General features: G+C 32.7%; 1 protein-coding gene across 4 annotated transcripts in view; it reads right to left on the bottom strand.

The window, feature by feature from the left end:
- The window catches only part of Cfap47 (cilia and flagella associated protein 47), a 386549-nt gene that overhangs the window by 103243 nt on the left and 267572 nt on the right, over positions 1-15734 (bottom strand). For all 4 annotated transcript variants that reach the window (XM_063245680.1, XM_063245681.1, XM_063245682.1 and 1 more), the window contains 2 exons: positions 3528-3703; positions 1508-1615 (listed from right to left, as the gene is read on the bottom strand). In XM_063245680.1, coding sequence (XP_063101750.1) covers positions 1508-1615; positions 3528-3703 — 284 coding nt within the window. The remainder of the gene's footprint in view (positions 1-1507; positions 1616-3527; positions 3704-15734) is intronic.

The raw sequence follows: 15734 nt of genomic DNA, 5'->3' as shown, positions 1-15734 counted from the left end.
AAAATATATAAAATTAAAATATATAACAGTATTTTTACCAAATCTCTCTCCATATTACCAAACTTCTGCATGTTTGTGCTTTATCTTGTATTTGAGGCCTTCAAATTTTTCTTTGGTTTTGGAACCGACTAAATCTTTCAGAGCAGAAGTATGGGGAAACTGATAATTCTTCCCTAAGATGCTAACAATGACTAGTATGGAAGTTACAATACTGACAGCATAGTTAATTGTTGTGTATTACATATTGCAAAATACATAAGAGACAAGGTTTTAAATTTTATCCCCATAGGTGACAAATATTTGAGATGATGAATACACTCGGTCTAATTTAATCATTTGACAATGTAGCAAAATACCACATTGTAACATAAAAATATATCTTGGCCTGAGGATGTGGCTCAGTAGTAGAATTCTTGCCTTGCATGAACAAGGCCCTAGGTTTGATTCTCAGCACCATCACAAAAAAGATAAAAATATATCTATGATTTGTCAATTAAAAATAAATGTGAAATTAAATCGGGGTTGGACTAAAAAAAAAAAACATAAAACAGCCCTTTTGCTTCAAGCAAACACGTTAAGATTTCTTTTAAATTTCAGACCTCTGCAAGCTCAGTGTAGGAATGCACCTTCAATCACATTTTCACTTAGCTTCTTCCCTTGTCTTGCTGTCCTTATTGTATAGCTTTCTTTTAAATCTCTTCTTAATCAATCCCTTGTAGTCATTTTTGGCCCAAGATCTAGTACTGGAATAATTCAATATTCTTTTTGTACATTAAGAGAGAGAAATTCAGTAATGACTCTTTAAAAGTTGATTGTCATTTTTTTACTCCTATTATTCAGTAACAAATTTGGTGCCAGATATGGAAAATAATTGATCCCCTTAATAGAAATGATCATATCTCAAGGAAATATGATATTAACCAAATGACCAAGTGTTCACAGTTGCCCTTCTGCTTTAGAGTTAAACAAATTTTCATTTGTCATCTCTGTTTTTTACTACACCTAAACTCTTCTTGTCCCCAAGGATAAATGTGAGTGTGCACGCATGTGCAAGTACATAAACACACACACACACACACACACACACACACAGAAGAATTCGCAGATTTTCCTGGGAATCTTCCTCTTCATTGGAACTTTTTTCCATGTTAGATATCACTGACTACTTTCACTTGTTTGTCCAACTTTTGTTCCTAACATTCTACATATATGTGCTTAACTCTCTTTTATTCCATTAAAAATATTTTTTCTGATTTTATGAGATGAAACATTGCAGATTTCTGAAATGGAATCATTCCTCTACTTCAATTATTCTCTTTTCTTCCCTTTCAACCATCTTTTTGAATACAATTCCTTATTTACTAAGCACTGATTTGCTTGTCTTTGTCAAGATTTCCACCATAAATATATTTTTCTCATTTTAAATATTAAATGCATTTAGCCATATTGGAACATACTTTCCGTTTTTTCTAAACAGTTTTTTTCTCTTCTACTGCATAAAACTTACTTTCCAAGGTCACAGTGTATTTCTGGTATTTCTTTTGTTTTGGGAGATTTAGTAGTTATTTTCAGTAAACACCAGAATTCTTCACTCATTTCAGGCTGAAAAATAATGCTGGGTGAACAGAAATATGCAAAATCTTGTTAGTGATTTTAATTTGTATAATAAACTTTGAAGAAAACACCTCAAATTGATAGAAATACTTGATTTCAAATACAATATTTGATAACTATACTGTGACATATTCTATACTTATGGTGAATATCATTTGAAAATTTTTCACATTTTGGTGGTAGAACTACTTTATTATTCATGAAAAACACTGATGTTCGTATCTATTCAATAAATGTGTGCTGAAATAATACAAAATGTTTAACACATTAGTACTTTAAATGTCTTATGAGATGGATAATAGAAAAAGTCCTGATTTTTAATTGTCATTAAACCAAATTTAGTTTGTTGAATATATGTGCAATTTTCATGAAAGGGTATAAAGTGACATATGGCTCTGGAGAGCCTTCTGTACAATCAGCACGTGCTCAGTTCTGGGACAACAGAGACTATGATAGTCTCACTGAATAACTGAACTAGCAATGCAGCTCTGTTATTTTTATTTATGAATTGTAGCCAACAAATACAGTGAATGTTTGTAGCACCACAAGTCATAAGAGCTAAATCTTGGAAATGCACTACATGTCTATCAACAAAAAAATGTGTAAAGAAAATGAGGAACTGATATACAAAGAAGTACTACGCTATCATAAGAATCTATATCATTTGCAGGACAGTGCTTGCACCTCAAGCCCATAATGTTAAGTGAAATAAATCAGACACGCAAACTTAAATATTGCATGGTTTCCCTTACATGAGATTCACCTTCTCATGTCATTTAATGACAAAATGAAAGACAGATAATAAGAAACTAGCAGACATAATTTTAGCAAATGGGAAGAATACCAAAAGATGGAGGTGGAGAGAGAAGAGCAAGTGCGTATATAAAGAAATGATATATGTTATCACATGTACTAACTCCCTAAAATAAATATAATCACCATGTATTGCAAACATGTACTATTAAAAATTAAAAACTACTAAAAAATTTATTTCAGTAAATGAAACATTTGGTCCTAATCCCATTCAGAATGCTTTCTCTTAATTTAAATACATTTTTAAAAAAAGTTTGTAAACAGTTTTGAATTTCCCTTTCTACATTTTTTTTTAGTTGTGCTGTGAAGGCTGCCTCATCCTGAATGAATGACAAATTTTTACTTTTTATGGCTCTTTTGATTTGGACAGGGACCAGAATCACACAGTACCAGAGCTGCTGAATAATGTGGTTGAGGATAAACGTTAAACTATTTACATGCCTGCCTTTCATTTGGATGTTATTCAGCAGTAGTATTCACCATATATTTGATCACATTTCATAAAAACACTTACATAGCTTGGTTATTAATATTGAAACAAATAAATTTGTTTTAATAAATTTTTGGGTTAACCATTATCATGTGAACCATGTTTATATGTGACATGTATTTGAATATAAAATTCACAGATTTTCAAAATAATAAGCACATTTGTGACTAATCTTTGTGCCAATATTTGCACATGTATAAATGTGTATGAATATGTATGCTTCCAGCATTACATAACATCTATAATTTAGTTTTCTTTATATACTCCAAGTGAATGATTTACATTTGGGAAAAAATATATGGAATAATTTTCATCAAGAAAATACAAGTTGATTTCATAGTCTTCTTGAAATTATTTTCATTTCTTTTAGTTGCACTCAGAAATAATTATATGATAGAAAAATGAATTGAAATAGGAAATCAAAAAAGAAACTTAGGAATACATTTAGTATGCTAACAAATAATTTTGTACTGAAGCAAACCAAAGTTAACCCTAAATTAGTACATTTTATCATAGATAATTGTATTAAACTATAAAAAGAAATAATTTTAAAAGCATAATTTTAAAGATCAACAACAAAATACTGTATAATGCCACACCCAAACCATACCTTTCTTCTTTATAGCCTGTAGTTGCTGGAGAATACCATGCAATGTAGTTAACACTTTCTAATGGATTCAGTGTAAGTTCTTGGAATCCACTCAAGGCAGGATTTGTAAATATTACATCTATGTGAATAATTTCATCTTTTGGATTAGAGATAGGTACTTCAATGCAATTGGTCTCCTAGAATTACAAAACAAGCAGACTCATAATCAGACTTTGCTGTAAGCAGTCCCTTTTCTATGAAGCGAAATGTAAAAAAATTATAAATGTAAAACATATTTTCTTATCCATTGAATATATTTTACCCAATTTTAATCTCTTATGTTTTCCTTGATTAGTCTTGGTAAACAGTGACACTGTTTTTAACAGCACATATACAGAGATCCAAGAAACTAGATAGTAAAAATATTATTTGCAAAATGACATTTAAAGTATACCTTCCTCCAGTGTCATTATTATTATAGGGAATATTTTTCAGTATTTCCTTTGGCAGTAATTTGATAACAGCATCATATTGCAGAGTTTACTAATTTTTGCTAACAATTTGATGTAGTCTATAAAACATTTATTAAGACTTAGCTTCCTAGGCTGGTTACAAGGGTCAAATAAATCAAACCTAAGCAGGGAGGACGTGTCAGGATTACAAAATACCATCAGTTTTGGTCTAGGAATTCTGCTTTCGGCTTACAATAGAAAAATGAAATAAAACATTTTGGCCTAGACTTTACCCTGGTATACTACTTAAATATTTTTCAGAGATCATAGTCAGCTCAAGAAAATACTAGAGTCTTTCAGAGGAGCAAAAGCTCTATAGTTTAAACCACTTATTTTCCAATGTGTTTTATCACAACCCAGACTAATTAAATTGACATTAGACTGTCAATATGTATACATAAAATGTTTTATAGAATAATCCTGTTCTTACATGTGTGATGTTCTTTGATACTTTGCAGTATCTCCTTTTCTATTGTATTTCTTAAAAGTAGTGCTAGTTTTGGTCCACCCACATATTGAGACTTGTGCATTAGACCTTTAGAATTGATCCACAGAGAAAGAAACTACTGAAATATGAAATTGTTTTAGACATTATCATTGCATGTAAGCTTACAACACGAAGAAAACAATTTAAACGTAGTATTTCTCTGTGAAATGTAACCCATCTAACAAGAACAAACCCTCATGTTACACAGGAGTTACAACATTCTATAGTTGGTTGGAAATTATGAACAGGTAATGGAGATAACAGCTGTGAGGCACATATGTCTCATCCCCTGACTGGCATCCATGCCGTAACTGTGGCAAGTACCACTAATTGACCACCCTTCTATTTTCCAGAAGGTCTGGTCACAACTTCAAAATGCTGCACAGAGCAGCCTTCAGAAAGCAACCTTTGAATGATACGCACTACGATATTTTGAAAAGCTCCAGAATCTAGTTCTCAGGAGTCTTGAAAACAGCGATAGAATCAACAGAAACAAATGATTCATTACAGTCAAAAGATTTCTATTAATGTCTTATATTTTGAATATTTATAGAAAATATTTCAAGTGTAACTATATCATAAAGTAATTTTGAAGTTTCCTTAAGGATTGAATACTATTTTCATTCAGTTAAACAGTATGCGATACACATACAACTCCTTATGATATATTCCTTCATTAGGTGCCATAAACATGTACTGCTAAAACAACAAACTTAAACACACAAAAATGTCATATATTTGACTTCTAAAATATTACATTACATAGATAATCTTAACTTAACATATCTATTTGCCAAAATATTATCAAAATTAATATTTTAATTATCAATATTTGAAGGCTATATCATTTTATAGTTTAGAAGAGCTGATATGTTCAATAAGAAAAAATTGTTAGTCATTTTATGAGATCATCAAAATTTATACACTTATTTTTGAAATATCTCTTTTATTTGACCTGTATAACTTCAGAAATGTAAAATCATCTGGAGCAATTACTACAAAAAACAAAACATATAAAACAAACTATATACACAAAATGGCTTATTGTCTTGTTGAATGTATCATGCCATATATCCAATTTTTGAAAAATAACTCTTACTTGATGAATTCAGTTATTTCCATTTATGTGAATGTTTCATACAAAAGTTTGAAATATTTGGCTATTAGATGCCTTGCTAATAGCATATTCTTCTATCCTGATGAGTAAGTTTTTAAGTTTAATTATATTTAGAATGAAGTGAACTACAAATCAATTTAACAGAGATTTTTGAAACACAAGTAAAATAGTAATGACCTCACATGGGTACTTCTAAAACATGTCTTTCAACTTCATGTGGTTTCTCTTAGATTTAAAAGTAGAAATCCTTGCTTTAAAAGCTTTTTTGTTCATAATATCATCACTGTGTAAACTTATCTCATTTATTCACTTTATTGCAATGCAAGCCCTAGATGGATTAAACTTGGTGGAGTGGAATCTGAAGCGTGTCACCCACTAAGACTCTTCAAGAAAGCAGTGAAAGTCTTGCCTTTGTCTACCTTCTTTTGGAATCTCAAGATAGTTCATGGTGTGAAAGGATTTCATTTTGAGAGATTTCTCCTAATAAAAACTTAATCTATATTTTGATCTCTTACCCAATTAAATTTTTTTTCTAGTTTCCTCCGTTTGGCACCCCACTCTCACCTTTAGGATTACTGAATAATTTCTCAGACAAATTTTAGGGAAGAAGGTATGCATGACTTGCACTTTTGAACTCCACTGTGTCCTTAGTTCTTTCTCTTTTTCCTGCAATAATTTTTCTAAAATGGCTGCTTCAAGATACAAACAGATGAAAAGTAAGAGGATACATAAGATTCCTTGCTGCTGGTTCAGCTCAAGTTGACTTCTGAGGCTCCCTTTTATCTCCTCTATTTTGCATCACTTTATGTAGATTATTTCACCTGCTGTCTTTACACAATAAAATAATATATCGTGAGCTAGCACCTTGACAAACAGACCAGGATCAGGATCTTTCTATAATTTCAAATTCATTTTGTCCCAGGAAGTTTCATCTTATGACAGTGGAAATGCTTCTTGCTTTTGATCTTGTCATATTTGTTTAGTTTGTGGTACATTTTTATTGATTGGAACTCACCAAAGTCCAGGATATATTAACTGTCAGTGTCTGCTTCACTGCCATTATCTTGTGCTTTGTCAGTAACATATATTGGTTAGAAATGGATGATAGGCTAATGATTTATCATTTCCTTGAATAAACAGTAACTGTCATCTCTAAGAGGTGCACTAGAGAAACTAAAGGTGGAGTGCAATCTGATGAATTTCACTCACTATTTGTGTGCCTTTCATTCATAGAATGAAAATGACACCAAGTAGCAACTTCCAACATTTTCAAGGTCTCTTGCATCTTGGTATAGCTGTACTATTAGTTCTTTCTAATGGTAAGCGAGTTCAAGTGATGTATTACACATATGTAAAGGCAATTGAGAAATTACAGGAAGTTATTATCTTCTCTTGGTTTGCTCTTTCTCTTATGAATTTAGAAGAGCTTCGGAGTTCATAAAGGATGAAAGAATCATAAAATAGAAAAATTTGTCTCTCTGAATCACAGCGTGAATAACACAATCCACCAACATGTGCACATAAATCTCTTGTTATATTAAGCAGTTGAAAACCTGGGGAGTATTTGTTAAATCAGCCTGAAGTATCTAATGTTTGCTAACAAAGAGAGACACTTAAATGGTATAGAAATTCTTTTTATAGCATGGAAATTGAATTATCTATAGTTTTCACATCTGTGGCTCTATGTGGAATTCCAATACATCAGAAAAATTTCTTATGAAATAATATCATTTCAATTATTTTGTCACTCTGATTTCTAATCCATTAGAATCTTAGCTCCTTATCAATGGAGTTCTTAATACCATTGTTCATCACTATCACTCAGTATCTAGCACAGTGCAACTGATAACAGAATAAATACACACTGAAGAATAAAATTTATAATCTATAAAAAAGATTTTTTGTTTTTATATCAATAAATTATTAATTGATATTCTGTATATATAAGTAATATAATTATTACTGATATTCTGGATAGGCATAATTTGCATATAAATAATAAAGCATCCATATGAGGCCATGACTCAGCATGAGTCTGACAGTCTCAAGTTAACACAGGCTGGGCTGACTTCTTGCTTGAAAGCTACTGAGTGACAGCAGCAGCTTCGATGGGAGAAAAGCTTCTTCATCATATTGTTTTATCACTTGGATAATTTTGTCACTTGCTTGCTAGTTCACATCTTATGCGAGAGGAAAAAATTAATTCACTGAGTATTTGCACTGAAAACTTTATCACATCCTGCTGGATTCAAGTAAATAAAGTCTAGCATTTCACCCATAAAATTTAATTACGTCAATGACAATTCAATATCCGCTGGCAGGAAATATTTTTCAGCAGATCATTTCTCAGAAGATAATCATGAGTTCATTATAAAAGGATTATTTCTGAGGTACAAAACACACAAAATATTAGTTTACATAAATTGTGTTATTGGAGAAATCATTTTGAATTTTATTGAATTTTCAAACATGACTAAGTCAACAAACTGAACTAACAAGCATTTTGAAAATATCATACAATTTAGAAGTAAAATATAAATGTGTCTCAATCATTTTGCTAAATTGAAAACCCAATTCCAGTAGTTTGGAACTCAGAGAATTCAGAGCCATCAGTAAATCATAAAAGCCACATTTAGCTGGGCATAGTGGTGCTCACAGGTAATCCCAGTACTATAGAGGCTGAAACAGGAAGGTTGCTGTGAGTTTGAGCCTAGCCTGGGCTATATGGTGAGTTAGAAGGCAGCCTGAACTATGTAGAGAGATTCTGTTGAAGAATGAAAAAGAAAGAAAGAAGGAAGGAAAGAAAGAAGGAAAGAAAGAAAGAAAGAAAGAAAAACAGAGAAGTGCCACTGTTGCCATTGCCACTACATCTACTGAATTCTTGTCCCTTATTTTATCTCTTACCCTTAATCCACTATCAGACCAGAAACACACAGAACGCACAGGTGCCGAAAAGGCTGGTTGCCTATGCCCAGCTGAGGGAGTTGTGGCTTGAAGATGCCTTAATAGTTACCTAGCAGTTTTGAAGAGGCCAAAAACAAAAACTAACAAACAAGCAAAAAACAAGAGGAACTCATAGTTTACTCATTGTGTTCAGATGTATGATTCTGAGAGAAAAATATAAAACATCGAAAAATAGAAATATATGCAATATGCAATATGTAATTTTAGGGGAAGGTACTTAAGTGTCTTTCTTCTTAACTCTCTGTTTCCATTTTTCTCTTTTTTCTGTTATTTCAGTGTGCACCCTACATTAGCATATGAATGAATATGTAGCAATTTTAACATAGTAGGCATTATTTGCCTTTTTTTCTGCAAGTCAGATACATAGATTTGCATTAATAAATCAAATGTCACATTCTGTCAGTTTTTCAGCTGCATCAACAGAAGGAAGAGTCAGGAATAATTCATAATGATAGTGTGAAAAATTATTCACCTTTTACTTTGGCATTTTTTTCTTGTCTTGCATTGGAATAATGATATTTCAGGAAATTATCATGTTGATTTTGATTAATTAAAATACTCTTGACTTGAGGGCATACATAAAAAGACTTTACTTATTATGTAGTACATAATCTTCCTCACAAAACCATCAATTCAATAGCTTTTACTTTGTGTTAATCACTATAGTATTCTAAGGTTTCTCTGTATGGCATCTCCAAATATTTCCAGACTCCTTCAGTAAACCAGTTTTAAAAGCTTACAAAACACATCAGCTGGAGTCACAGTAAAAATCTGTTCCCAGTACCAGTTTTTGTGTTATTCACTTCTCTTTCAATGGGGCAAAGTACTTGACAACTGACAGTTGGGAGGAGAGGCTTATTTTGAGTCACAATTTCAGTAGGTTCAGTCGTCCATGGTTGGTTGGTTCCAAAGTAGAAATGGCATAGTAGATGATCGCGGTGGAGGAAGAGCTGCTCACACCATGCCATCCGGGAAAAGAGAGAAAAAGGAAGAACCACTGAGAAGAATACTGTACGACCTTCCAGGTCATGGCCCCTTTGATCAGCCTCTTTCACCCATCTCCCACTTCCAAACACATGAAACATTCAGGGGGCATTTTATATCTAAATGAAAACATTCTCCCCAAGGCTCGAATTTTGAGTTCATCTTTCTCTCTCTCTATCTCTTTTTTTTTATCGGTACCAGGGATCGAACTCATGACTGCTTGCTTGCAAGGCAGGTGTTTATGCCGCTGAGCTAAATCCCCAGCCCCTATGTTCATCTCCTTATACAAAATACCTTTCTTCCATCTCGAAGTGTTTTCAAAGTCTTAAGAGTCCTAGAATTACAGGTGAGCCCAAGTGTAAAGTCTCCCCTGAGGTTGAAAACAAACTCAAGGCTCAATCTATGTGAGCCCTTTTAAAAATAAAACAGAAAGTGAAGCATTTCCAACATTCCAACATTCAATGCCATAGATTAAACATTCTTTTTCCAAAATGGAAGGGTGAAGTTATGGAAAATTACATGGCAAAAGCAGAAAAAAAAATCTATCACACCAAACACTAATTCCTGTGGCTCCATGACAGAACCTGGAGTATGAACTTTCTGGGATTTCTACTGTACCTTTGGCTTCACTATGATAGCTTCAGATATCACTTTCTCTGAGGCAGGCATACTGTCTGGTTTTTAAGACCTTCTTTTGACATGTGCATGGAAGCCTTCATAACTCTAAGAATTCTGCATTCTGTATGCCTGAAAAACTAGCATCATGTGGATGATAATAATGTCTGCCACCAGCTCAAGCAGTAGGCTGTCTCCTTTACACCACCCTGGCTTCTACCACCTGGGAGTGCCTGGATGAATGAATTTATCTCTGAAGACATATTACATATTATATTTCAGCTGTTTCAAGCTGTTTTTAGTTGGGTTTGGGAATCTTTGGGGATGCTCTGATAATCTGTTTAGGACAATACAAAATAATGATGGGAGTACATTTCTCATATTCATTGAATGTCTTGTAAAATTTTAATACTGCTGATATGAAGACATGATAAGGACTTTTGAAAATAGGGAGGGAGCCAGAGAGAGAAGAAAGGAAGAGAAGAGCAATGGGAGATGAACAGAATTAAAATGTGCTATTTACATGTTCCAACAGTAATCATTATGTACTGCAAACTCATACTAATATGAAAGATGCCACAAGGACCCAAGGACCTCCATCACTAATATATTGTAGTTCCTCTTTACTTTTCAATTGACCTCACTAGATCTCACCTCAGTCAGAATGAAGGAGAACTTCCTGGCCTGACTGAGGAGGAACTGAATCTGATTGAATTTACTGAGCAGAGACAAAATCACACATGAATTTCACTGTGGCTTTGGAAGAATAAAGAGTTGAATAGCCATTTTCATGTCACATGCAGTCACATTGGATAATATTGTGCCTAATAAGAATAGTAATGAGTAATTATGAACAAGGGATATTAAAATGATTCTTTGTGACTATCTAGATAGTCTCTAAATACAAACCAATCCAAGTTGCTATAACTTTAAGTGAAAATCTCTTGAAGAATTTTGCTTATCATAATTCTCCTCAGAGTAATTGCTGGTCTAGAGGTTATTGAGTACAACTCAGTACCGGAATTAACTTTCAGAGCATAGCACTTAGTTAAACAGGCTACTTCAGTGCAAAAATATAAAAGGTCAGATAGGAAGGAAGAAAGGAAAGATAGAGAAAGCAATAGAGATAAGAGACAGAGGTGGAGAGAGAATATAAAATCTTTCCTCCTGGCAGGGCTTGCTTTGGAGGGCCGAGCCTACTTTGTTCTTGTTTTGGAAACTTACATAATGTGAAGACAGTTTCACTGTAGGTCATAGCCTTAATTCCACTGTCACTTTAAATAAAAGTGCATTGCCACTGCCGATTTTTAATTTTATAGACATTAAGCAAAATCAATTAAAAATTTAATAAGAAGTAATAAGAAAGAAATACTTTGGTGGTTGACCCTGAGATTAAAGGCAAACATTAGCTTTAAAAGGTTAGGAAGATTATTATATACTTCATTCTACATTATATATTTTTAGATTACTATTATTATACTATCATGTTATATGTTTTGAAGGCAAGAAATTCTTTAAAATTGATACATAATAGTATAAATAGATTAATATAAGTGAGATGTTGCCAAAATTCTAATCTTTATAGAATGTGGTGTATGAATGTTTGTATTAATCAAAATAATATTCTATAGCTATATTTGTAAAATATTTATATTGAACTAAAATTAGGCCATGTCTAATACAGAAGTTAAAACCAAGAGTGGGGTCACTGGCTTCACCTAAGTTTCAGAAAGAGGCATGGGAGGTCAGCCTGTGTGCTTTTGAAGGGTGATCCTTGAAGCTATGAAAGTAAAACCAAAGGTACTGTGAAAATTCCAAGAAGTTGAATATGCCAACACTGTGAAAGGTCTGCTGAGGAGATCCACAGGCAATAAATACAGCCAGCCCAATAGACAAACTAAGAGAGCTGCAACCTACATAGAGGCAGGACTGTCAAAGCCTTCTTCTAGAGGGTTCATCTTATCACTGCATGTCCCCAGGTTTGGACTTGTAGCTATGGGATTTATGCTTGCTCTACTAATTTTTAGTCTTGTTTTGGTCTGAATACTTTTTATCCTTTCTTTTGAAATGAACACGTTTACTCTATACTCTTGTATGTTTACACAATACTTGTAAGTGAAATAGATCAAAATCACATATCTACTCTATTGACTCCCTAGTGTAAGAAACTGAAAACTTCTGTTCCAAAATCTACAATAAATATTGTGTAAGGGTAAGAAATATTTCAAAGAGAAAAAGTGGCTGGAATAAAGTAAAATAGAAAAGAGAATAGAAAGGGGAAAAATCCATAAATTTGTATATGTATACACATATATGATAGATAAATTACTGTACTATTATAATTGCATTAGTTATTGGAAAAGAACAGTTAATACTCATACGTTTAGATCCATTTACATGTCTATATCTGTTAATCTAATCAGCCCTCTTGAAGGTAATAATATGCAATATTACCAACCACTGTCAAATTCCTATCATCTTGTTTTGTAAGCCTATACTATTATTATATTTGATTTCTTGGTTTTTTTTTTGTCTGTATTGGCTTTTGCTTTTCATGTCTTTTACATCTTAAGTAAAAGAAGAAAAAAATATGTAATGTTTTACAGAGACTCACAGCTGCAGAGACTCTGTGCTTTGAATCACGGTGGAGATTTTGGACTTAAACTTGGAACAATGCTAAAACTGCTAAGATTTTGATGACTTTTAAATACGCACTGAGTACATCTTACACATTAAGTTGGGCATTAGTTCTTTGGGGGCCAGGAGTGGAATGCTATGGTTTAAACCTAAAATGTCCCTAGGTGTCTCAAATATACATGGGGAAACATTTGGAAGATGACTAATTTTCACATGTGTTAAGTCATCAATAGATTATTCCATTGATGCTTTCATAGCTAAATGCCTTGAAAGTGGTCAGAGCCTGCTTAAGGAGGGAGATTACTAAGGGCATTCCCCAAAAGGGTATACTCTTCTCTCCTGGTTCCTTCCTTTTCTCTGTCTCTACTTCCAGCTCACCATGAGATGAACAGCTTTTCTTCTACCATGCTCTTCTACGATGATATTTCTGCCTTACAGACAGCCATTCATGGACTAGAAATTTTAAAACTGTTAGGCAGAATAAATATCTTTTCTTTTAGCTGCAGGTGCCAGGTGTTTCTTAAGAACAGGGAAGTGACTAATATAAGTATGCTTGTAACAGTAATTAAAATAATATTATGCAGTTCTAACCATGTTTTTTATATAACTCAAATTAGGCCAGGGATATCTGCAAGATAAAAATCCTATTAGAGAATTTTTCATAACTTCTCATGATTTCTCTTTTTGGCACATATATAATTTTACTAAGTTAACATTTCATGAAGAAAAATATCAACATTATGTGAAACACTCATGATATATGTTCTTTTACAGAGAAAATTTTTAAAAAATATAAAAAGTGAGATTTGTTATCTCAAAATACAAGCTGTCTATAACTTGAAATATTTTGACTTTAAAATGACGTGAAGGTGATATATATTTAGTAGAAACCATATATGGGATTTTAAATTTTAATATTTTCCTGGGCTAGCAATATTTGGTAAGACAGTCTAGTGGTACTGGATAGCACCTGAGAACAGCAGTTCCCTCCTAGTCAAGCATGTGACCTTATGTTCACGAAGTAACATTCTACAATGTACTGCATTACTAATCTCATGTTATATAGTTCAATGTAGCTTGGTCTTTAGGTATTTTCCACTGATTATGAGTGGATGTAACTTCATTTTAAACACAGTAGAATGTTTACATGTTCATGGAAGCTAAAGTTTCGGAAACATGCTTAAAGTATTTGTAACTAATGAGTTTTATATATTATTTGTAACTATGCTTCTATCTACAAATATTTTGCCTTATCAGTACCAATTATAGTGAAATTTACTGAAAGTTCATGACAGAATGAATAACTCAAGTACAGAAAATAGTCATGCAATTGTCAAAATAACTTTACAACTGATTTACAGTAAGGCAGATGAGGCTTGGTTCATACTTTTAAGTTTAATTTTCGGAATATATTTACTGGAGTTATTCAATGTCAGAGGAAAGATAGTGGATTATCCCCATCCTCTAACTGCTAAAATATATGGCATGCATGACATTCTTACAGTTAAGTAAAAGCAAACAGATATTTCATGTTAAAATTTCCAAAATAAATTCTAAATAATTTACACCAACACATACTAGAGTTCTGTGTTAGTCAGCTTTTTATCACTGTGACCAGACACCTGAGAAAAACAACTCAGGAGAGGAAATAATTACTTTGCTTCATTATTAGACATTTTAGACCATAGTCAGCTGGGTCCACTGCTGTGAATCTGTGGCAAGAAAAAGGCATCACAGCAGAGGGATTTGGCACAGGAAATCTGTTCACCTCATGGAGGTCAAGAATCAGAGAGGGAAAAAGCCCAAGAGGAAGAGGTTGAGAAGCAAATACAGATCAAAGATCAAACCCCTGACATAGTCTTCACCCTAGGTCCAATCACCTGTTTCCATCACCTACCAAAGATGCCGTCAAATTAAATTAGCAGTCCAAAGCTCTTTATCTAATTGTGTCCTAATACCCTATCAGCAGCCAAGACTTCAACACAGTGGACATTTCTGGGGGAATTATTATATCAAAATATAAAAACTACTAACAACAAATATTTTTTTCTGAGAATATAATCTGGTTTCCGGAAGCTGCTAAAAGAAAAAATACTAAACTGAGTGCCTTGTGAATGTAATTATTTATGATGTGAACTTCATTTTATATTCTGATAATTTCTTTTTATTTGAAGAAATTATGGAAATTGTATTGAATGTAATAAGAGCTGAGATGCTCTGAGATGCAAATGGAAATCAGAAGTAGGATATTATGCTTAATGTTCCATTGTCATATCTAGAGATCTAAAGTTTTAGTAAATTGTTTCTCAAAAGATTTGGCAAAATAACAAAAGTAATTGAAAATATAATAATATGTAGATGAAGACCAAAAAATTAGTATATTTCCAAAAGTACAAAGCAAACATCTTTTTCAAGAAATACCCAAAGGTTTCATTTGATGAGATTATGTGAAAAAGTCATATCATCTCTATCAAACAAATCTTTGTGTCAGAAATTTAAAGAGGGAATGAGTATTCACCAAGGTGGAGAGAGTTAATGAATGGAGAGTAACAACCCTGTCACTGGTGTCCTTCATGGCAGAATTAGTTGGAAAAGATTTCCTTATCCATCGAACTCAGTTGGATATGAACATTTAATTAAATTAGGAAACCTACCTATAGTCACAAAGGGAGCAGCCTAGCAGCTACATTATTTATGAAAACATTATATTTGTGAAAGGGTAACATAAGTTTTAATTTCAAAAATGAAAACATATTGGAAATTGTCATTAAAAGAGATAGGTGGTTGACTCTTTTCACTTTTTTGTTCAATCTTTTTACATAGCCCCACAAAGTATCCTGATGTGTTTCTTAACTCGCATAAAGATCTTCACCATTCATCACTGACAATTATAAAAGTATCAAAGTATATTA

This window comes from Cavia porcellus, unplaced genomic scaffold (assembly GCF_034190915.1).
Source record: "Cavia porcellus strain 051 isolate PalLab524CR breed Dunkin Hartley unplaced genomic scaffold, mCavPor4.1 scaffold_3, whole genome shotgun sequence".
Classification (NCBI taxonomy): Eukaryota; Metazoa; Chordata; class Mammalia; order Rodentia; family Caviidae; genus Cavia; species Cavia porcellus.
Note: the sequence above shows the minus strand (reverse complement) of the source record. Positions and strands in the feature narration are given on the sequence as shown.